Here is a 21,567-nt window from a genome sequence, read left to right on the forward strand (position 1 = left end):
GAAACCCGGCCCGAGCAGCCACGCGTGGAGCTCCCCGAGCAGCAAACGGAGCTGGGGGCCGGTACAGCCGCGGTGGGTGCGGGACGGAGCCGCTCCGGTGCGGGAAGGGGATGCAGCCCGAGATATCCCGAGTTCCATCACGGGAACCTCGCGGTTCCCCCGTTTGTAGCCGCTGTTTCCGGCCCCTTCTCAGCCCTACAAAGCCGGTGTGCACAATCCTGGCGCGATGGGTCACATCCTGCACCCAACCCAGTAACTGGGGCACGGCCCCACGGCTCTCCTGCCCCCGCACAACCTCCCACAGCAATCCAGCAGCCTGCTTCATTAACTCTGTTTATTTTGTTTATTTCTTTCCTTTTTTTTTTTTTTTTTTTTTTTGGGTTGTTTTTTGTGGGTTTTTTCGAAGTACCGTACAAAAAAAAAAAAATTCCTCTTACAGTAACAAATACTGGGTTTACATTAGTAAACATCAACAGAAAGAGCAGAGAGCACTACTGCTGGTAACGGACAGCTCGGGGGGGCAGGTTATTCTTTATTGCATATACCTAGAAACTAAAACCTCACGCAGCCACCACGTCCTCTCTGAGCACAAAGCCTCCACTGGCACCTTGGGGGTTACACGGGGGAGCCCCCCCAGAGCAGGGACACGGAGGGACAAGCCCCAAACTGTGTCCTGGGCAGCAGGGACAGCCATGTGGCACCCACGGGATGTGGGCGTGCGGCTCGGCTGGGGGACGCGGGCGTCACAAGCAGCAAAGCACAGCCTCAAAACACGGCCGGGTTCAGAACGAGCCAAAGCAGCAAAAAGGACAAATCACAAGGAGCTTTTAATGCTGGGGGAGCCCAGTCCAGGGAGAGCAGGGGGAAGCTGGGTGAAGCACCGTCAGGGAAAGGCAGCCCTGGGGAAGGGCATCTTCCTCCTCGTCGTACACAGGACGCTGTGAGCAGTGCCCTGTCAAGGACAGGCTGCCAGCAGGCAGGGAAGGAAGGCAGTGCTGCAGGAGGGGTGACTGTGACCCCCGTTGGGCTGTGGCTGGACAGCAGGAAGGGACAGCACGGGGAGAACAACAGAAATTCAGCCAAAAGGAGAAAAACACATAAAGGATAAAGTGAAGCTGGAATTTCCCTGGGCAGCAAAGCCAGGTGAGCACCAAGCGAGTGTTGACGGGTGACAACTTCAAGCTGAGACTCTGTTCCAGATGCTCAGCAGGTCCTGCCATGAGCAGGGAGCAATCCCCCAGGCAGGAGTGGCCCCAAGCTCGTTTAGGGGTGGTGGTGGAGCCCATGGGATGAGGGGCTGAGGATCTCATCTGCCTGCAGCCTATCCTGGGATCTGGGGATGTGCTGGAAGTGCAGGGACAAGCACAGGACCAGCAGAGCCCCAGGCTGAAAAGGTGTGGAACACTGTCAAAGCTTTGGAGTGTTGGTGCAGCCCCCTGGTCACTCCACAGGCCCCAGGAGAACTCTGGATAGAGCTGTGAGGACTGAGCCTCCCTGCCCCAGGCCCACGTGCCCGCATCTCTCACGTGCCCAAGTCCAAATTATTCCCTTACTCATCCCTGGCAGTTTTTCCCAAGTGATCCCCGAAGCCAACCACAGCTTTCCTGACCCACTGCCTGCACCTGGGCACCAAACACTGACAAACCAGACCCAAAACCAGGGCCCAGGGCCTGGAGAGAACATGCAGAACACAGAATGGGGCTGTACAGTTGAGCAGAGGAGAGCTGCCACAAGCAACAGGAATGGGATGTTTGCTCCAGCAGCCCCAGCTCCAGAAGGATCTGGGGACAAGCCCAGAGCAAGGCAAAGCAGCAGAGCTGGCCAGGGAGGGAGGGACAGTGCAGGTGGCACATCAAGGACAGGATGCAGGCACAGCATGAGCAGAGCACCCCATGGATCCAGCAGAACCCAAGCTGCAAAGGGAAACAGAAGTGCCAAACTCCACAGCATCCACCTGCCTGTCCCAAGGAGGAGCCCCAGAGAGGGAAGGAGCCACTCTGGGAAATCAAGAGGATCAAGAATGCTCTCCTCCAGCCAGGCAGCTGAGATAACCCAGGAAAGCAAATGCCACCATGGCTTCAACTCTCAGCTCAGCTTTTAAAGCTCTTCCAGACCCACCTGGGCTGCCCTGGGGCCCTCTGAGCTCAGACACAGCGCCCTGCCTGCAGCAGCCAGCTGTGCTGGGCAGCCCTGCCTTGGCCCCATACAGTACCCATGATTTAAGTGCTTTGCATACATAGTTCACCATCATGCAGATACATTTCAGCATGCCCTGGGCCCCACAGATGTGTCCTCCTGCAGCAGAGAGGTCCTTCATTGCAGGTAGGGCTTGTAGTGTGCGTTGGACTGCAGCCCTCTCCTGCTTCAGCTGCAGGGCCCGGGGCTGTGCCAGCCTGGCAGCTGCTGCCCACGCTGGGGGTGGCACTGGGGGCTCAGAAAACACCAGCACCAGGGGAGCAGCTGGTCACAAAAAGAACCATATTTACAGAGCTACAGTCAGCTTCAATGGGTTACGTGTGCAGAGTCACCGAGACCGGCCGGAAACAACGAGCTGTGCATGCCACAGATCCTGCCAGGAAAACACGGGTACCAACACGGGTTTCACAGCTTCGTTGGCACAGCTAAGGTGGGAGATTCGTGGCTAAGCAGATCCTCCCAGCCCAGGCAGCAACACTCCAGAGATGGTTATGACAAGAGGGAATGGTGGCCAGGTGGGGCACAGCACGGAGCGAAGACCTCAGCCAGGGAGCCCCACTGAGGATGAGGTTTCTCCTTCCTAAATGTGTCTCTGCATGCAAGAGCAGCACCCCTCGTACCAGACACCATCACAGCCTGCGAGGCCACTCAGAGAAGTGAGAGTGAAGGATGCACACACTCAGTGGAGCCTCCTCCTCCTCTGCCTCCTCGGGTGTCCAGGCAGGGAACCCCTCGGTCCCAGCACCGAGGAATCAAGAACCAAAGCTCTACAGTGATGCGCAGCGGGGTGACCTGCCAGCAAGAAAGGGATCTGACCTGCTTGTCAGGGAAGGGGAGGCGGCTGTGCTCACCCCCAGCAATTCAATCACAACTGGATCCCACCTCCTAGAGGCTGGAGGCCACTGCAAATCTACAGCCCAGCCTTTCTGTCCCATCAGCCAACACGGGTTTCAGCTACTGACCAAGAGGGACATCAGAAACGGTCACAGACATCTCAGAGGCTCTGAAGGAGCAGGAGCACAGAGACTCAACTATACAGGGTGCAAGAGTCCAGAGCCAGAAAGCAGCGCCCTGGGGAGAAGCTGAAGGCAGCTGTTGTGTTGTGCATGGGCTGCTCATCTGGCTGGTGGCTGGGAAAGGACCGGGTGAGCCAGCGTGACATTCAGGGAGTCATTGTGCTGCACCAGGGATGTGTGCTTGTAGTGCAAGACCAGGTCCTTGAGGGAGGCGTAGAGGTTGTAGGGTTCAGCAAACCCATAGCCCGTCGCCGTCTTGTAGATCACGCAGTGCTTGGTGTCACCATCCACCCTGCCAGGGAGACACAGGAGCCTGCGTCAGCAGTGCGACAGGGAGCACAAGCAGGGCCACCAAAGCAGTGTAAACACCTGGCCCTGGCTGGAGAAGCCAAGGCAGATGGGAGCTGTCACCTCCAGCATCCAGCAAGGGGAGGGTGGAGCAATGTGGGAACACAACCTGGGCCAGCCCCCTCCCATCCCATTGATCCCATCCCATCCCACCTCATCCCATGGATCCCATACCATTCCATGGATCCCATATCACATCATGGATCCCATCCCATCCCATCCCATCCCATCCCATCCCATCCCATCCTATCCCATCCCATCCCCTGGATCCCATCCCATCTAATCCCATGGATCCCATACCATTCCATGGATCTCATCCCATCCCACCCCATGGATCCCATCCCATCCCATCCCAATCCCATACCATGGATCCCATACCAGCTCATCCCATGGATCCCACACCATTCCATGGATCCCATCCCATCCCATCAATCCCATCCCATCCCATGGATCCCATACCATTTAATCTCATGGATCCCATACCATTCCATGAATCCCATCCCATCTCATGGATCCCATCTCATGGATCCCATCCCATGGATCCCATGGATCCCATCCCATGGATCCCATCCCATCCCATGGATCCCATCTCATGGATCCCATCACATCCCATTCCATGGATCCCATCCCATCCCATGGATCCCATCCCATGGATCCCATCCCATCCCATCCCATGGATCCCATCTCATGGATCCCATCTCATGGATCCCATCCCATCCCATCCCATTCCATGGATCCCATCCCATCCCACCCCACCCACACATGGATACTCACACCACGGAGCAGGCATAGCACCCCTTCTGGCTGCTCTCACGGATCAGGAAGGTGCCGTCCCGTTTCCCACACAGCATCTCCTCTGCCTGCACACGGTTGATCTTCCCCACGTACCACGTCCTCTCCTCGTGGTGGGGCAGCTCCTCCTCATCATCCATCATGGAGTACTGGCTGTAATCAAGCACAGGCAGGGTCAGATTCCTTAAATTTGAGTGTGTGGCCCCCACATCTCCCCACACTGCTAGCTGCCATCGCCCATCAGGCAGGGAAGACATCCTGGGATTTGCCCACAGCACGGGCAGAAACAGCTGAACAGCCTGTGCTCCCACATCCCCCAAACCCAACAGCACACGAGCAGGACACTCACTCCTCTGTCTCGTTCTTGATGCCCAGCCACTCGTTGATCTTCTTCTGCCGGGCACCCTTCTGCGTCAGCCACCTGGGGGAGGAGAGCAGAGCTGAGCGCGGCCGCAGCGAGCCCCGGGCGCGGCCATCACCAGAGGGCAGCAGCCGCCGCTGCCGGGGAGCGCCGAGCCCCGAGGCCGCGCTGCGGGAGCGGCTCCAGCCCACAGCGGGCTGCGAGCCGGTCCGACGAGCCGCGGAGCCCCGCGGGAGGCAGGCGGATGGCTCCCGGGAAGCGCTGCAGGGGCACTACGTACACCAGGTACTGGTCCCGCAGCTTGCGCAGCTGCATCAGGTCTGGCTTGAGGCTGTTCATGCGCTTGTCGATCTCCCGGTTCTCCGAGGCTTGTTTCTTCAGGTCCTGCTCCAGCTTCATCTTGCTGTCGTGGATCTCTGTGATGCGGGACTTGAGCTTCTCCGAGTTCATGAGGATCCTGGGAGAGATAAGGGGGGGTGGTTTAGGCTGTGAGCCAGAGTGGGGGAGGCAGAGGAGGCAGCCTGCCAGCTCCAGCCCACAGCATGCTGCTGGAGAGACAAGGAGTCCACGTGCCTCGGCTCTGTGCTGAGCCAGGAGGATCCTTGCAGCCCCTGGGGCCCTTCTGCAGGTAGGGCAGGCCCCCACCACCCCCATGCTCACCGTTGCACCTCCTTCTCGTTGCCCTCCCTCCGGAAGCGCTCGATGTACTCCTTGCTGCACTTCTCCTGTGTCTGACACTGCTCCTCAAAGATCTTGATCGTCTCATTGAAGGCCTCAATTGCCGTCCTCTTCATCTGCAGCTCCTGGGGACAAGGGAGGGAAAAGCTGAGAAACATTTCTGCACATTTGCAGAAATGTTTCACCTTCCCCAAAGCAGCTCTGTCCTTGCTGCAGGCAAAATATCCCCCTCTTCAAAGCCCATCCTCTGAGGAGTGCCTGTCCATGAGCTGACAAATGAGACAACAGGTGCCCCATCTCTGGTCTCCCCTGTGCACAGCAGGGTGGCTGCCAGCACTCAGGGGGTGACAGAGCAGTGCCCACATACCTGGGATGTACGTGTGTACTCCTCATACAGCAGGTCGTACTCCCAGCTCTTGTCCTGGTACTGCTGGTGATAAACCTTCAGCTGCTCCCCCACAGCTTCCACGCTGTCCTCCTTCACCACCTGGTCCTGCCATAAGCACAGCCTCAGTCAGGACCTGCTCCAGCTGGTCCCACAAAACCCCACAACAAAACATTCCAGCACACAGGGAGAGGGATGGGACATTATCATCTCCCAAAGGGACAGGGATGGATGAACAAACGCCCCTGGTTCAGGCTGTGCTTGCCAGCCATGTCCCTGCAGCACAGGCCTCACCTGCTGGTACTTGGAGATGGGGTAGAGCAGCCTGGTGTCCAGCTTGGCGTTGTACTGGGCGAGTGACTCGTGCCTGTAGTGGGTGATGAGCTCCACCACCGAGCCAAAGGTCAGCGGCTCCGAGAAGCCGTACTTGCCTTCCCGATGGAAGATCTTGATCAGCTTGTTATTGCCTCCCTTCCTGTATGCAGGGGAGAGCAGAGGGCACTTAGCACCACCCCAGCCATCTCTAGCATCCCTGGAAGCACAGGGACATGTCCCACAAGCTGCATCCCCGAGGCTCCCAGGGGATCCCAAGGCCCTACCTGAGTGTAAGTGTGTACTCCCCCTGGATCTTGCTGGAGGCATCACGCACCAAGAAGGTCCCATCTGGTGTGTCCCGGAGCTTCTCATTCACCTCCTCCCTGCGAGGAACAGGATGGTCACAGCCTGGGAGGTGGCCCCAGGGCTCAGCTGATGGACAGGGCACCCCAGGTGTGAGCTGCCTCACCTGGAAATGTCCCCCCAGTACCACTCGGCGTCCTGCAAGGGCGCGTTGTTCCCGTTGGCCAGGCTGGCTGCGCTGGGCTTCGGCTTCGGCGGTTTGGGAGGCAGGGCTGTGAGAGGAGGGATGAAACAGAGTGAGCCCAAATCCCAGCTCCTCACTGGCAATCCCTGAGTCCCACTCCCTGCAGTGACTGGCCCAGGAAGGTCCCTTGGCCACCACATTTCCTAGAGCTGCTCCAGGCACATCTCCAGCAGCTGAACACCTTGAGCCGGCCTCCAGGCTATCAAAACGCCCTGAGCAACCCAATCATGGGGGCAGAGAGTCCACACCCACAAATGCCAGTGCCTCAGGCCCCAGGGAAGGGGTATCTCAGTACCTGGAGGCAACTGCTCTGGCTCCAGCTCCTTTGTCTGCAGAAGTGTCTCCAGAAACAGCACGGAGAAGTCAGGGCTCAGCTCCGGGCTGCAGGGAGAGAAGAGACAAGTTAAGAACAGTTGTGGGGTACAACATGGCACTGTTCCCACATCCCCTGGGGTCAGCTGGCTCACCCAGCTGCCAGACCTGAGGCTGTCAGGGCAGCAAGGGCTCTGTCCCAGCTCTGAGCCCCACCTCTGTGTGCTGCCAGCAGTTCAATCCCACGTGCAGCCCAGCAGGGACTGGACTCCTTGTCCTGGCAGGCCCAGTGGCCGGAGCTGGGAGCACTGCTGGGACCAGGAGCCTGACGTACCTGGCGCCAGGCAGCCGGAGGAGCAGGGGCCCGAAGATCTCTCCCAGGGCCCGAGGGTGGAGGCTGTTGCTCTCGGCCTGCTGCGATACCTTCCCCAGATGCCGGAGCAGGAACTGCAGGGTGAGCGTGTTCTGGAGCGGCACCGCAGGCGACTCCAGGGCCAGCAGCAGCTGCTTCCGGCAATTCTCTGCCTGGGGGATCTCTGGGGAGAGAACAAGACACGAGGGAAGAGCTGGGACAGCCGGCACCACTCTCCACGCTCCGGCTGTGTCACAGCACAGGAGCACTGTCAGCACTGGGGGCCGTGTGCCAGGCCCCATAGGGACAGGCTTATTTTAATATCCCACCCCACCCAGGCACCCATTCCCAAGGCAGCCAGGGAGGCCCTTACCCTGCAGGATGCGAAGGATATCTCCGTGCACTGACACTGGCACCACGGGGGAGGGCAGGTCCTGCAGGTAACCTCGCAGTGCCTCGCCCAGGGAGTGCACGTCCAGGGCCTCCAGGTCACCCAGGGTCCAATCTGTCAGGGCACAGATTTCCCATGGGAGGGTGGACACGGCACTGGGCACCCAACTGCCAACACCCATCCCAGAAACTATCACACAGCAGCCAGCTATCATGAGAGCTCATTAGCACCACGAGGGAGCTCAGGCAGCCTTCAGGCAGCTCATGTGACAGAGGATGTGCACCCCATAAATAAGCTAGCTCTGGGAACCCCAGCAGTTCCCCTTGGGAGAGGGCAGAGGTCATTCTGGGTACTCACAACCTTTGCTCTGAACCCCAACACAAGAATTCTGAGCAGGTATAGTTCGGGTGAGAGTTTTGCTCTCTGCTGCCAGCAAGAGTCAAGCGCAGACTGAGCAGCCACACGCCTCCCTCCAACACAGCATTTTGGGAAGCACAAAAAGCCTGTCCCAAGAGCCCAGCCTGGCAGCACTGTGTGCTTGGGGTTTGCAGGAACGTCTGCGGGAGGGGACTCGCCAGCGTGGTGCCGGATGAGGCCCCAGCCCAGCCGAGAGGCAGACAGCTCCCAGGGCTCCCTGGGAGCACAGACATCGGCTCCAGCCACCAAACTGAGCTCAAAGATCCTCCCCTGCTTATTAGTGCCATGACAGAGCCAGAGAAACCTCCACCAGCCCATCAGGAGAGCACCCCAAAGACAGCAGGGGACAAACACAGGGGTCTGCTGTTTGCCTGCGAGTCTCTGAGCCAGCCCCCCACGGATGGAGCCAGGGATCCCCCCTGTCCCATCCCTTCCACGCAGGACAAGGCCGTGCTGGGATGGGGACAGCCCAGCCCCAGAGGCAGCGTGCTGGGAGTCAGGAACTGCCGGGGACAGGCGAGCCTGGCCTGGATTGCATTACTGCTGGCGCTGTCACATCCACTAATCTCCTCCATCTGAGCCGATTCGCCTCCACCGCGCCGAGCTGGTTCTTACCGGTTCTCAGCGCCTGCCTCAGTTCGGAGCCAGATGTCCTGTACAACATCTCGCTGTCCAACCCTGCAGAAGGGGGGACACTGCTGTCAGCTCCAGCACAGGCACTGTTTCGGTGCCAGCTGGGCCATGGTTGTAGCATGGCCAGGCCTGGATGGTGTCCAAGCCAACCCCCTGCTGCAGCCCCCTTGGCCCCGACGACACTCGGTTCAGTGGCCCCATTTCTCCACCATGGCACAGATCCAGGCTGGGATCTGGGAAACACTTCCCAAACCCCAGCACCCACCCAGTGCGTGTAGGTGCTCAACCCAAACACCCTCATGGGCCTCAGCAGCTCAGCCCAGGGAGGAAGATGAGAGCAGCTGTGTCCTGTGTGTCCCACAGAGCTCAGGTTTCATTGTGGGGTTTTGGGGTGTATCAGCATCGCCCCCTTACCTTTCTTCTCAATAGCTTCCACCAGCTTCACCAGGAGCGGCGGAGCAATCTCAGGAGGGCTGAACTGCTCCTGCAAGTCCGGGAGAGGAGACCCTGGGGGGAGAGGGAGGGAGAGAAGGGCTCAGCACCAGCTCAGCCCTCAGCAGCTGAGTTGGGTCAGGGCACAACCCAGGCAACTCCCAACAGGAGCAAGGAAAGCCGTGGCCCCTGCTGTGAGGCTGTGGCCCAGGCAAACACAGCACGCAGCCTGCAAGCAACCTGCCAGGAGCCAGCACTTGTTGAGCTCCAGCCCTGATTGGGTGTGCACAGGGAGATATCTGCTGCTCTGTGCTGAGGCCTGGAGACAGAGCCCACCCCCCTGGTGACCTGTAGCCCCCCGGGCAGGCAGCACAGGGGTTACCAGGGCTCCTGAAGCTCAGGGCTGGGTCCCTGCCCAGCACAGGGGCTGCGTAGGGCTGGCAGGGGAGCGGGGCCAGGGAGCTCACTCTGCTCGTGGTGAGCTGTGATTAATCCAGCGATTCAGACAGAACGCCGTGTCAGCAAATTCCTGCCCTTGATTGCTCGTTTAACATGGAAACCGGCCCTGTGCCTCCCCCTCCCCGTGAGCCCACAGCCTCTGTGCAAGCTGCTACAGGGCACAGCCAGCCCGTGGCACGGGACCAGCATCCCCCCATTCCTGGGGGATCTGCAGCCCCGTGTCAGGTGGTGTTTCACTGCCACTTCCAGAAAATCTTGAGGTTCTGGCTGCAGGCACCCCCTCCCCTGTGCATGCCAGGGCAGGAGCACGCAGGCCTGGCTGAGGAGCTGCCAGCAGGAGGTTTGCTGAGGGATGAGCGGTGCCAGGCTCCATCCCCTTCCAAAGCAGCACCAGCCCGAGCAGGAGCTTCCTCCAGGCTGGTCCAGAGCACCTGGCAGACCCTGGGGAGCCCGCAGTGGGTGAGGACACCCAGCACACTCCACTGTGCAGAGGCAGAGCCAAGAGGCTGCTCCCCGTTGCGAAACAGCTCCGTTGTCATGGATCTGACCCGAGCTCGCCTGGTGTGGTCTCACCACAAGGTGCAGCAAGCTGGAACTGAGCACCCAGCTCAGCCTCCTGCACCCAGGGCCTCGAGGGGAGACACAACAGCCAGGGGAAGGGAAGGGAAGGGAAGGGAAGGGAAGGGAAGGGAAGGGAAGGGAAGGGAAGGGAAGGGAAGGGAAGGGAAGGGAAGGGAAGGGAAGGGAAGGGAAGGGAAGGGAAGGGAAGGGAAGGGAAGGGAAGGGAAGGGAAGGGAAGGGAAGGGAAGGACACGGGTCAGGCACCCAGCAGCTCTGCAAAGGCCTGTGCTGCTGGAAGGGGGGACAATCCCACAATGGAGCGAGCTCCTGGGCACAGTGTTGGTGCGGGGAAGCTGCAGGCAAACTTCCAGGCTGGCAGCTCCCTGCCTGACCCTTGGGAAGAACTGAAAGGAGAGTAAATACTGGCGCTGCCCACGTGGCCCGGCCGGGAATGTGCTGCTTCAGCAGGCAGCAGCTTGTCTTTTTTTGTCAGGCACAGAGCGGGGAGCCAGCAGCAACTCCTGAGCCTGCCGGGCCTCCGGGCTGGGCTGCCGTGGTGAACAAGGCTGCTCACAGCACGGCCCGGGCAGCTGCGGAAATATTCCCGAGCCGCATTTTCCGCTCGTGTTCTCTGCGGAAGGCAAACACCAGCAGCTCGTAAATCCAGCGGTACAACGCTGCTCCCGGGACAGCTGTGGGGCTGGCCCTGCTCCACGAGGGACACTGAGGGGCTCAGGGGTCCCTGCCAGCCAGGGCAGGAGCTGAGAAGCAGGGAAGGAGCTGCCAGGAGATGGTTCTGCACCTCCTAAAGTGCACACCGTGAAGAAATAACACAGGCTTGGCTCAAATACGGTTTTTCCATTGCAAAAATGTGTCTCTCCAGCAGAATGCAGAAATAAAGTATCACAGAATATCCTGAGCTGGAAGGGAACCACAAGGATCTTCAAGTCCAGCTCTTAAGTGAATGGCTCATAGAGGGATCAAACCAGCAGGCTCTGGGTGTTTGAACTGCCTCCCTGCAGGCCCTGCCTATGTCCTGAGTGGAGGTTGGCTTTGGGGATGGCCCCACAGGGGACAGGGACAAGGCAAAACTCAGTGGAGCAGGGGAAGGAACCATGGGGATCCTGGCTGGTTGCAGAACAGAGGGGGAGAAGGATCTTGGAGATGTAAGAGTGGGACAAAGCTGGTCTCACTTGCCTTGGTACCCCACCCTCCATCCCTGGGCACGATGCAGAGAGGCTGGCTTTTGCTTTCCTTCCCAAATTTGTCTTTGCTGTGCTTCAGGAGCTTTGGCACATACCTTGTTCCACTTCCCACAGACCCCACCAGCATCTTTGACCACCCAGACCAAGCCTCCTTGAGAAGAGGGGGGAGAGGAGAAGGGCAGAAATCCAGCCCCAGAGGGAGCACTGTGCAGGCAAGGGCAGCACAGGCAGCACAGAGCACATCCCAGCAGCACAGAGCAGCAGCACAGAGCACATCCCAGGCTCCTGAGAGGAGCAGCTTTCTTGGAAAGTCAGGTTGCAAGCGGGATGACTCAGGTCAGGCTCTCCTGCCAAGCCAAACGCAGCAGGGCCCGGCCGCATTCCCACCCTGCGGAGATGTTTCCTGGGGCCGCCCCTCCGGCTCCGGGAGCGGGAGGCAGCTGCAGGGAGCTGCACCAGCCCCACAAGCCTGCTTTCGTAAGACCCCAGAGGTGTTTTCACACAGCCAGAAGCATCTGCTGGGGTAGCCGTGGCTCCCAGGCACAGAGGGACGGGGAGGATGCAGCACTGCCAGCTGGGAGCGTTCCCTGGCACTCTCCAGCTCCTGCTGCTGACCCCGCTCCTCCCATGGACACCAGCACGAGATCTGTCAGGCATGGGAAGGCCAAGTGCGGCTGTCACCCCCCAGAGGATCACAAAATGGTTTGGACTATAAGGGACCTTAAAAGATCACCCATTAAAACCCCCCTGCCTTGTGCAGAGACATCCTCCACTAGATCAGGTTGCTCCAAGCCCCATCCAGCTTGACCTGGAACACTTCCAGGGATGGGGCAGCCACAGCTGCTCTGGGAAACCTGTGCCAGGGCCTCACCACCCTCACAGTCAGGAATGTCTTCATAACATCTAATCTAAATCTCTCCCTCTTTTAATTTAAAACTTCCCCCTTGTCCTATCACTATCTGTCTGTATAAGAAGCCTCTCTCCCTCTTTTACATAAGCACTGGAAGGCCACAGTGAGGTCTCCTAGAGCCTTTTCTTCTCCAGGTGAACACCCCCAGCTCTCCCAGCCTGGCTCCAGCCCTAGGAGCATTTCTGTGGCCTCCCCTGGACTCCCTCTAACAGGCTCACATTTTTCTTGCCTTGTCCAGACCCAGACTCAGCACTGCAGGTGGGGGTCTCACAAAGGAAGAGTAGAAGGGGGAAACCCTGGGGGCTGCTGAGCCCTGGCCACGGGGTTTGTGTGCCTGGGAGCCAAACAAACAGGCTGAGAGCAGGCAGCTGCCACAGCTCCACAGGCAGGGCTGAGGCACGTTGGCTCTCCCAGGCCGGGTCTGTGCCAAGGCCAGGCAGGCTGGAGGCAGCTGCAGGTGCAGGACAGCCCATGCCCAGCCCCAGGGTGGCTGCCTGGCCCCAGCGAGGGCTCTGCGACCCGCGGGGTGGGCAGGCTGCCAGGCAGACAAGCAATTAGCTCCAGTTCTCAGAAGAACTCTTTTAGACCCTGACTTTTCTCCTCTTGCCCAGAGACAAGTAATTGTGTCTCTCAGCAGGGCTGAGCAGCTCTTGGCAGGGAGCACTGCCCCAGGCGCTGCAGGGGCGGGGAGGTGCTGGTTGGGAGAGGTCAGGACTTATCCTGAAGGGAGGGAGCCTGGCAAAACTCAGTGGAGCAGGGAGAGGGACCGTGGGGATCCTGGCTGGTTGCAGAACAGAGGGGGAGAAGGATCCTGGAGATGTAAGAGTGGGACAAAGCTCACCCCAGGAAGCTCTGCTGAGCAGATTGACAAGCTGGAGGAACAAAGTGCTTTCCTCTGGGCCAGCACTGAGAGAGGCTGGCTTTTGGTTGTGACTCAACTGTACTGCTGCTGGTGGGGCAACCCAGTGCTGCCGAGCTGAGGGTTTCACTGCTGTCCTATGAAGCCAGTCACAGAGCAAGACTGTGGAGGTGCCCCAGAGCAACAGGGCACACAGCAGGGCTTACCTTGCTCCAGAGCCTCGGGCAGACGGCCACCAGTGGCCCCGGGTGTGGCAGGCAGGGGTCTCTGCACACGGGGCCGGTGTGAGGGGACAGCGATTTTCACCGGCCCCACGTACTCCACGTAGGTGCCAGGGAAGTCCCCCTTCTGCTTGGTGCGCTCGTTGACGCCCAGGATCCACCCGATCTGATTGGGGGTCTGCTCATCTCCATCCTTGAAGCCCAAGGCTTGCAGGGCCCCCTTGCTCACGACCAGGATGTCCCCGGGCAGCAGGTCAATGTCCTCCTCGCGCTCCTTGCGGTAGGGGTAGAGCGCGCGGTACTGGAAGCCGTCGGTGCTGCCCATCCTCTCTGCCGGGGGAGAAGGGCTCTGAAGGGTGAGGCAGCACGTTCCAGGTGGGAGAGGAGAGCCCTCAGAGGCAGCTCTGCCCCATCAGCACTCTGAACTGTCTCTGTGTGAAGCAGCACCCCAGGAGCCTGGTGTGGGTGCCCAGGAGCGCTTAGGTGCAGCCCCTTTTCCTCAGCTTGAAACCACGATTCAGCCAAATTATGGAGCAAAGGGAGAAGGAGACGAACATAATCCAGCACTGGTGAGCGGGCATGCAGCAAAGAAACCCGAGATCAGGGTCTGTTTCACCAAAAAAACCAGTCTCTTGGAGTCTGGGGAGGAAAAGCACAGTAGGCTCCCAGCCTGGAACAGCGTGGCACGCTACGTTCCCCTTCCCAGTGCCTGCAAAGAGAAGAAGAATTGTCACTGCACAGCCAGGCACTCCACACCCTCCTGACACGCCAACATTCAAACCAGGGGTTCACCTGAGAGAGGCAGGACTCGTTTCTCTCCTACCTAACAGAGCCCTGGATCCAAGCAGGGCATGCTAATCCGGATTTACACTCCCAAAAGAGAGGAGCCAGTGGCTGCGGGCAGGAACGCTGCCTCCTCTCTGTTACAGCCAGGCACCAGCTCTGCATCTTAAAGAGGTTCACCCCTGCTTCTTCAGCTTACCCTCCTCGCAGCACTTATGCAAACAAGGAGACAACAAGTGGGACAAAACAGCCTTTATGCAGGATAACTTTTGCATACAGAAAAGGGTGACCCTGCACCCACCAGCTGCAGGCCCTGAATGGGAGCAGAACAAACAGATTTAACCTTCCCTTGTTAAATCGATTACATTTCACTGTTCACCTTTACATCTTGCCATGCAATCCCCCACAAAGGCATCTTCTGAAGGGAGCTGCCCACAAATGTAGGTTAACCACGCTTTCAGCAAAAGGCTTTTGAGATGCGCTGCCATTCCCACAGAACAGCACTTCAAAGCTTTGCTCTGAGCAAAAAGTCAATTTTTGAACTTTTCAAAAGCAGCAGCAGCATCAAGTGCAGGCACAGGTTCTCTTTGCAGAGATGGAGGCAAAAGGAGTTAAAATAATCTTTAGATGCCTTCAAGTCTACTTAGAGCTCCTAACTGCCTTTCAGCTATTCAGAGAGAAATTGAATATGCTGCCTGCCCTGCCCAGAAATCCACCAAAAAGAATAAACCTGGGTTATAACATGTTGCTGAAGAGATGTACGAGCCGGGACATTCCCACCAGCCAGGCACGTCCTCTTTTCCCATCCCCTCCTGGCTGCACAGGCCAGTTTTCCACTTCCCTCAGGCAAATCCCAGAGTTCTGCTTCCTGCAGAAATGGCGTGCAGCTGAGGACCGGACCTGCAAGGCACCGGGGCAGCCAGAACCCAGCCTTCCCAGGGACACCCTGGGCCTGCTCAAATGCTGCTAAAATCCTGTTGAAGGCTGGAGCTGTTTTGGCCCAGAAACCACCAAACCCAGCTCAAACTCTTGAGCCTCATCTGAAAACTATTAGCGAGCAGGAAGGTGCTTCTCAGGGTTGTGGGAGCCTGGGCAGAGGGAGGTGAGGAGGCAAAGGGAGCCAGGACACCCTTCCCAGAGGGGTCATGAACAACCAAGCATGGCACGAAGCCAGGGCTGCTCTGACTGCTGGTTGGACTCTGTGACAGGCACCAACGGTGGTGATCTGCAGGATTTCAAAATAACCCTTCCGGGCCAGTTATACTTTACAGTTCATATCAGCTACAAATCCCTTTTCCTCCTGCACGTGGTATATCACCCCTGCACGTGTCACCACATCTGCACGTGCTGCCACAAAGTCTGGGATCGGGGTGAGTCCCCCGAGAGAGGAGCCAGCCCCACCTCTCACAGCCAGGATCTCCAGCTCGGCACCAGGGCTCCTTCCCTTGACAAGGACAAAAGGCACAAAGAGGCCATGGCACAGGAAACCTGTGCAGCAGCCAGAGCCCGCACCGCCTGCCTGAGCTCGGGCAGGCGTCCCAGCCGGGCTGTCTTTGCCATGAATGAACAGGCACTGCCCGCGGGGAGGTGAGGCACTTGCGGCCAGAGGCGGGTGGGGAACAGGATTGAGCCTGATCCAACTTGCTGGAGAGCTTCTCCAGAGCTCCAGGAGCAACACCAGACTGCAGAATTCATGGAGAGAACCTACAGAGGTTTCTGGTGTTCACGGGGCAAGCAGCACAGCCCAGCATGGCCGCTGTGAAAGCTCCCATCGTGCTGGGATAGTGGCTGCAAGGAACTCGCAGCAGAGCCCGCATTTCCCCAGTCCAACCAGCCCTGGCCAGGAAAATATTACTTCATAATCCAGAGCATAAAGAGAGATTTATGACCAGGCTGACTGGCTGCCCCTCTGAGTGCTGCCTGTCAGGGTCCCCCAGAGCGGAGTCGCCATGCCGGGGGCACTGTCTGGATGCCAAGGGCCTGAGTGGCCGCTGGGCACGGCACGGGCAGCTCCAGCTCCTCCCAGACCCAGAGTGGCTCCTCTCAGAGAGGACAGACTCCAGAGAGCACCCAGAGGCAGCAAGGGTCGAGGCTCCCCCACAGGCTCCCCCCAGCTTCCACCCGCGGATCCCAGCCCCGACTGCAGGCGTCTCCAACAAGCCGGTGCAGCTGAAGAGGCTGGAAGGACAAAACGCTCAGGCCTGGCAAACTCGTTCAGTAGCTTTTAAAAGCAGATCTGCGTGGAGGGCTGGGAAGAGGAGAGTGACTCTGGAGCACCGAGTGTCTCCAAAGAGCAGGTCCCACAGCTTCTTCCAACTGACTCCTTCACAGCCTTCTTCCCTGGGGTGGGAATGCAGGCACAGCTCTGTGCCACCATGCTCTCCATGTCCCAGCAGGTCACTGGGCACATGAAAAAATCCAGACAACTCAGAGCCAGGCTATTCCTGGAGAAGCCTCACCTGCTTTCCTCACACTCAGCCCAGGTGGGCACTGAGTGCTCATGAACATGAGTGAGGAGCCCTCCATGAGACCCAAATCCTCATGGCTAGTGCCAGCACCGTCCTCTCCGGGGCAACAGCTGTCCTCTGTCCTGCAGAGGCTTCCCTGGCTGAGCTGCACCCTTGGAGAGCAGCTGGCAGAGGTCTGGGGATTGGGAACACACACTTCCCAAGCCCTGGAACAGCTCTTTGGAGGGAAGGCAGCGCTGAGAGGCCGGGACACGCACGAGCCTGTCGGCTGGAAGCGCACCTCGGAGCAGGAGAGAGCAGCACCTCGCCAAAAGATTTCTGCTGGGCCCAGCTCCAGCTCTGCTCAGCTCTCAGAGAGGAACCTCGTGTGTCTGCGCTGGCGAGCTCTTGCTTAGGCTGCTCTGAAAATCCCATGCATCAGACAGCTAAATACCTTTGGTAAATCTATCTCAGCGCCCAGAAACAATCCCTCGATTCATTAACTGCTGTCAATACTTTCTTTGTTTAATACATCGGTTTGAAACAAAAAACACATTACAAGTCTTTTTGTCTGTGCCCAGCACATAAATAAAAGCATCTTAACATTTTAAATGTGGTTCCTGTGCTTTTTAACCCAGTTCCAAATGAAGTTCAAAGTGCAGCTTGACTTGAAGCAAGACTGAGTTACTTTCCTTGCAGAGAGAGGAAAGAATGCATAAAAACATTTAAAAGAAGAATATGCTCACACCAGTATACAGAGCTCCAACCTTTCCAAGTTACATCAGATCCTCAGTGAGCAAAACAAACACCATATCGAGTTTGAACTGCAAGTTACAGACAAAAAGAACAACCTTTTCCTTTAATAAAAAGAGAAAACAGAACAATGCAATGATGGATGGGAATAAAAATGGACAGGGAATTGCCTGCCACGGTGACATCTGCTGCTGCATCACATCCTTCTGACCCACGCAGCCAGGGCAGCTCTGATGGCCTCAGCTCCTGGAGCTGGCAATGGCAAGCACACCATGGGTCATCCTGTGCCCACCGAGTGGCAGAGAGGGCAATAGCTCAGCAACCCCTGATTCATAACCAGGACAAACAGCACAGCAAACCCCTGAGCTCCCAGGCAGGAACAATGACTGGAGAAAGGTCTGGCGAGGCTGGAGCCATGAGGCAGGCCGTGCTAGAGGCAGCAGTGCCACGAGGAGCTGTGGGGGAAGGAGCTGGGAGAGCCTGCAGGGAGCTGGGGCGGGCGGGAAGCGGAGCTGGACGCGCTCCAGCAGCTGCCCCTGGGGAAGCAGCCAGCGGAGCAGGGAGAGCCGAGCCCGGGCCGGCCACGGTGCTGCCAAGCCAGCTGGTATTTCCTTCCAAACAGGGAAAAGCTGCAGGGGAGGAGGGGAGCTATGCCTGAGCCGTGCCCCAGCCAGGCATGGGACAGCCAAGGCAGTTTTCACCTCTTCTTTTCACCAAAAATGCTTCCCAGCCAGCCAGCAGCAGCTCCTGCCCACAACCACAAGCCAACCTCTGCCAGGGACACTGAGCATCTCCTGCTCACGCCTGAGTCTCATTAAATATCTTGCTTTATTCACCAAAGCCCGAGGAAGTGAAGGAATATCTGAAATATTTCACTGAAAAGGTCAATGTCATGATTAGCAGGGATTCAAGGAGTTGAATAAAACAAGATGACCAACACCATCCTCGCTTTTGGGAGACCACTGGAGGTCCCAGAGACCTCCTGCTCAAAGGCTGGACAGTATGAGAGCACCTCAGTCTGCACACCTACTCCAAGACTTCTCACACTGTCCAGAGACACTGAACTTCCTTGCTCCAGCTGAAGCTTGTTATTTCTTAACCACCTCACAAAAATTCTTCTCCTGCCTACAAGACATTTTTATGTGGCCAGAGACTTTTATTTGCTGGCAGTGGGCAGAGACGGACCCAGCACCCATCACCAGCCCCAGCACCTCACTCCAAGCTGCTTTTACACCATCCCCCACACAGCAAGAACACACTAATTCCATTTTAGGAGCATTCATGGAGCTGGCTTTAGGGATATAGAAACCCAGGAGATGGATTTTGGCAAAAAAATTACAGTTCTAAAAAAAACCTGAGTACATAAAAAAAAAAAATCCAACTGCTCTTGCTAACTTATCTGCTTAAAATCACATTCCCCAGGGTATTTGGAATTTATATGATTTATTAGCAGCTCTGCACAGCTCAGCAATCACATGAAGTAACCGACGAGGTAAGAAGCACCCAAGTTAATAGAGCAGCATGATTTGGATATTGGTGAGAGAGCCAAGACCTTCCAACTTGAAGGAAGAAGAAGAAATCCACCATCCCTTCCTCTGTCTGCTTTTCATCTTCCATTACCCAGCTACTTTAGCTCCAAGCTGCGGCTCCAGAGATTCCCAGAGGAATTAAAAGAGCCCTCGATATTATAAATACTCTTTTTCATTGTAAACACACCCCGGCACTCAGAGCTCTGACACGGCTCCAAACTGGCTCCGCAAACCACTCTGCTGCTCGCCACATTCCAGCTGAGCCGCGCTCTCCCTTCCAGCCCAGCGCCTTTGTCCAAGCCAGACCCAACTGCAGGCACAGAGGATTTTCCTGTGTGCCTAAAACCTTGTTCCAGTGAGCTGGGAATGCTGGGGTTTGGGGCAGAAATCAGCTTGAGGAGGAACGAGGCCGTGCCACGAAGCTGGAAGCGCGAGCTGCCCACGTCAAAGAGAGCCACCAAAGAAACCAAACCATGCCCTGGACTTTCCCACAGGGTGGAAGGCTAGAGCAGAGCCCAGTGCAGCCTCGGGGACACAGCAGCCCGTGGCATGTCGGGGAAGGGTGGGGGAATGGCCAGGAAAGCAGTGATTTAGGCTATATTTACTCAGCTGTCTCCATTCTCTGCTCTCACAGAGAAAGTCACAGGGCCAGTTCCCCAGCGGCTCCAAGAGCTGCTTGGGAAATCAAAGCTGCATTAATGGGAGGAGAGGCAGCCTCGGCTCCATTGAAAGGCAGCGCTGGGGCTGCTCCAGCTCCTCACAGCTCACTTTTCTCCACAGTTTTACCCCCTGGTTTTATCCCCTCATTGATCACAGACCACCAGTTCAGGAGGCACAAGACCATGGGAGCCTTCCTCCTCAAGGGGCTGAGAAACATCCCCAGGAAGGGAAGAAATTCAATGGCCAACCTCCCTGGGAAGCACTGGGGGGGCTCATGCCAGAGCCAGGGCTTGGGGATGCCCTGCAAAGCCACCCTTGGGCTGAACCTGGCACATCCCTGGGCCACCAGCTCCAGCCTGGGAACTGCTGGGTGTGAACTGCCCCAGGGCAGGGGGAACAGAGCTGGGACCTGAGAGGCCCACGGGACCCCCAGGACCCTCAGTGATGGGGGGTCCCTGCACTGTCACCAGTGTGGGGACAGTGGCACAGGGGGGGGATCTGTGATGGCTGCAGACAACCAGGAGGGATCTGGGCCCCGGCAATGGAGGGGACAGGGACAGCTCGGGGGGAAATGGGGGGGACAGGGGGTACAGCCCTGGCAATGGGGGGGGGGGGACAGGGACAGCTCAGGGGGAAATAGGGGGGGTACAGTCCCAGCAATGGTGGGGACAGGGACAGCTCGGGGGGAAATGGGGGGTACAGTCCCGACAATGGTGGGGACAGGGACAGCTCGGGGGGAAATGGGGGGGACAGGGGGTACAGCCCTGGCAATGGGGGGGGGGGGGACAGGGACAGCTCAGGGGGAAATAGGGGGGGTACAGTCCCGACAATGGGGGGGACAGGGACAGCTCGGGGGTGGGAGGGGGAGGATCGGGGGCACAGCTCCGGCAATGGAGGGGATAGAGACAGCTCGGAGGGGGATTGGGGGGCATAGCCCCAGAAATGGGGGGACAGGGACAGCTCGGGGCGGGGGGGTTCAGGGAGTACAGCCCCGGCAATGGGAGGACACAGAGACAGCCCTGGAGCGGAACGGGGGGCATATCCTCGACAACGTGGGGGACAGGGACAGCTCAGGGGGGATCAGGGGTACAGCCCGGGCAGCGAGGGGGACAGGGACAGCTCGGGGGGAAATGGGGGGGTGCAGTCCCGACAATGGGGGGACAGAGACAGCACGGGGGGGGGGGGGGGGATAGGAGGCCACAGCCCCGGCAATGGGAGGACACAGAGACAGCCCTGCGGCGGACCGGGGAGCATATCCTCGACAATGGGGGGACAGGGACGGATCGGGAGGAATCGGGGATCCAGCCCCGTCAATGGGAGGACACAGGATCAGCCCTGGGGGGGACCGGGGGGCATAGCCCCGGCATCACGGCGAAGCCACACGGCAGTGGCAGTGTCCTGGCAGCGGGACACCCTGCGCCGGCAGCTCCCGAAGGGTCCGGGGACATCCTCGAGGCTGCCCCTTGAGGGACAGAGCCAAGCCCCGGGGCGCCTCACGATCAGGGGGTCCCGACGCCCACCCTGGGCCTGGTTCCGATCCGGGCCCGCTGTCCCCGATCCCGATGCCCCTGATCCCGATCCCGCCGCTCCCGGCCCCGCCGCACCTCTCCGCCGGCCCCATCCGCCGCCGCTCGCCTCCAGCCCGCTGCTGCCTCCGGCCCGGCGGAGCCTTGGACAGGCCCGAGCGCCGCCGGAACGGCCCGAACCCGCCCCGGAAACAGCCGACAGCCGACGAGAGAGAACGGAACTGCCCGAATCTATCCCGGAAATAACCGAGAGCAGACGACAGAGGACGGAGCTGACCGAAGGCCCCGGCCCCGCCCCTCCCCTGGCCCGATCGCTATCGGGGCCCCGCCCCTCCCGCGAGACTCTCCGGAAGGAGCCGAGAGAGCCCGGAGGGAGGGCGCGGTGGCGCCCCCTGGTGGCGAATGGAGCGGGCACCGCATCGGGCACCGGGATTGAACCGGGATTGAACCGGGATTGAAGCGGAAACGGGGCACAGCAC

At 58.7% G+C, this 21,567-nt stretch overlaps 1 protein-coding gene across 1 annotated transcript; it reads right to left on the minus strand.

Moving 5' to 3' along the window:
- Positions 1-391: 391 nt before the first annotated feature.
- On the minus strand, positions 392-21,265 carry PIK3R2 (phosphoinositide-3-kinase regulatory subunit 2). The gene is made up of 16 exons (XM_058821240.1): positions 21,167-21,265; positions 13,376-14,099; positions 9,158-9,250; positions 8,726-8,788; positions 7,676-7,807; positions 7,285-7,486; positions 6,934-7,019; positions 6,561-6,666; positions 6,376-6,474; positions 6,071-6,251; positions 5,759-5,884; positions 5,374-5,516; positions 4,994-5,170; positions 4,702-4,773; positions 4,335-4,505; positions 392-3,504 (listed from the first exon to the last, which is right to left on the minus strand). Exons 2-16 carry the CDS (start codon positions 13,713-13,715, stop codon positions 3,312-3,314), a joined length of 2,184 nt encoding a protein of 727 aa, XP_058677223.1. The 5' UTR covers positions 13,716-14,099; positions 21,167-21,265; the 3' UTR covers positions 392-3,311.
- Between the last annotated feature and the right edge of the window lie 302 nt (positions 21,266-21,567).

Source organism: Ammospiza caudacuta, chromosome 28 (assembly GCF_027887145.1).
Source record: "Ammospiza caudacuta isolate bAmmCau1 chromosome 28, bAmmCau1.pri, whole genome shotgun sequence".
NCBI classification, from domain to species: domain Eukaryota; kingdom Metazoa; phylum Chordata; class Aves; order Passeriformes; family Passerellidae; genus Ammospiza; species Ammospiza caudacuta.

Excerpts from the sequence above, each read along its gene's own strand:
- PIK3R2 (XM_058821240.1), bottom strand. The coding sequence starts at position 13,715 with ATGGGCAGCACCGACGGCTTCCAGTACCGCGCGCTCTACCCCTACCGC. Across the intron at positions 6,667-6,933 it reads GCCAGAGCAGTTGCCTCCAG|CCCTGCCTCCCAAACCGCCG; the intron begins GTACTGAGATAC and ends CTCCTCTCACAG. Across the intron at positions 6,252-6,375 it reads GAGTACACACTTACACTCAG|GAAGGGAGGCAATAACAAGC; the intron begins GTAGGGCCTTGG and ends CCCTGCATACAG.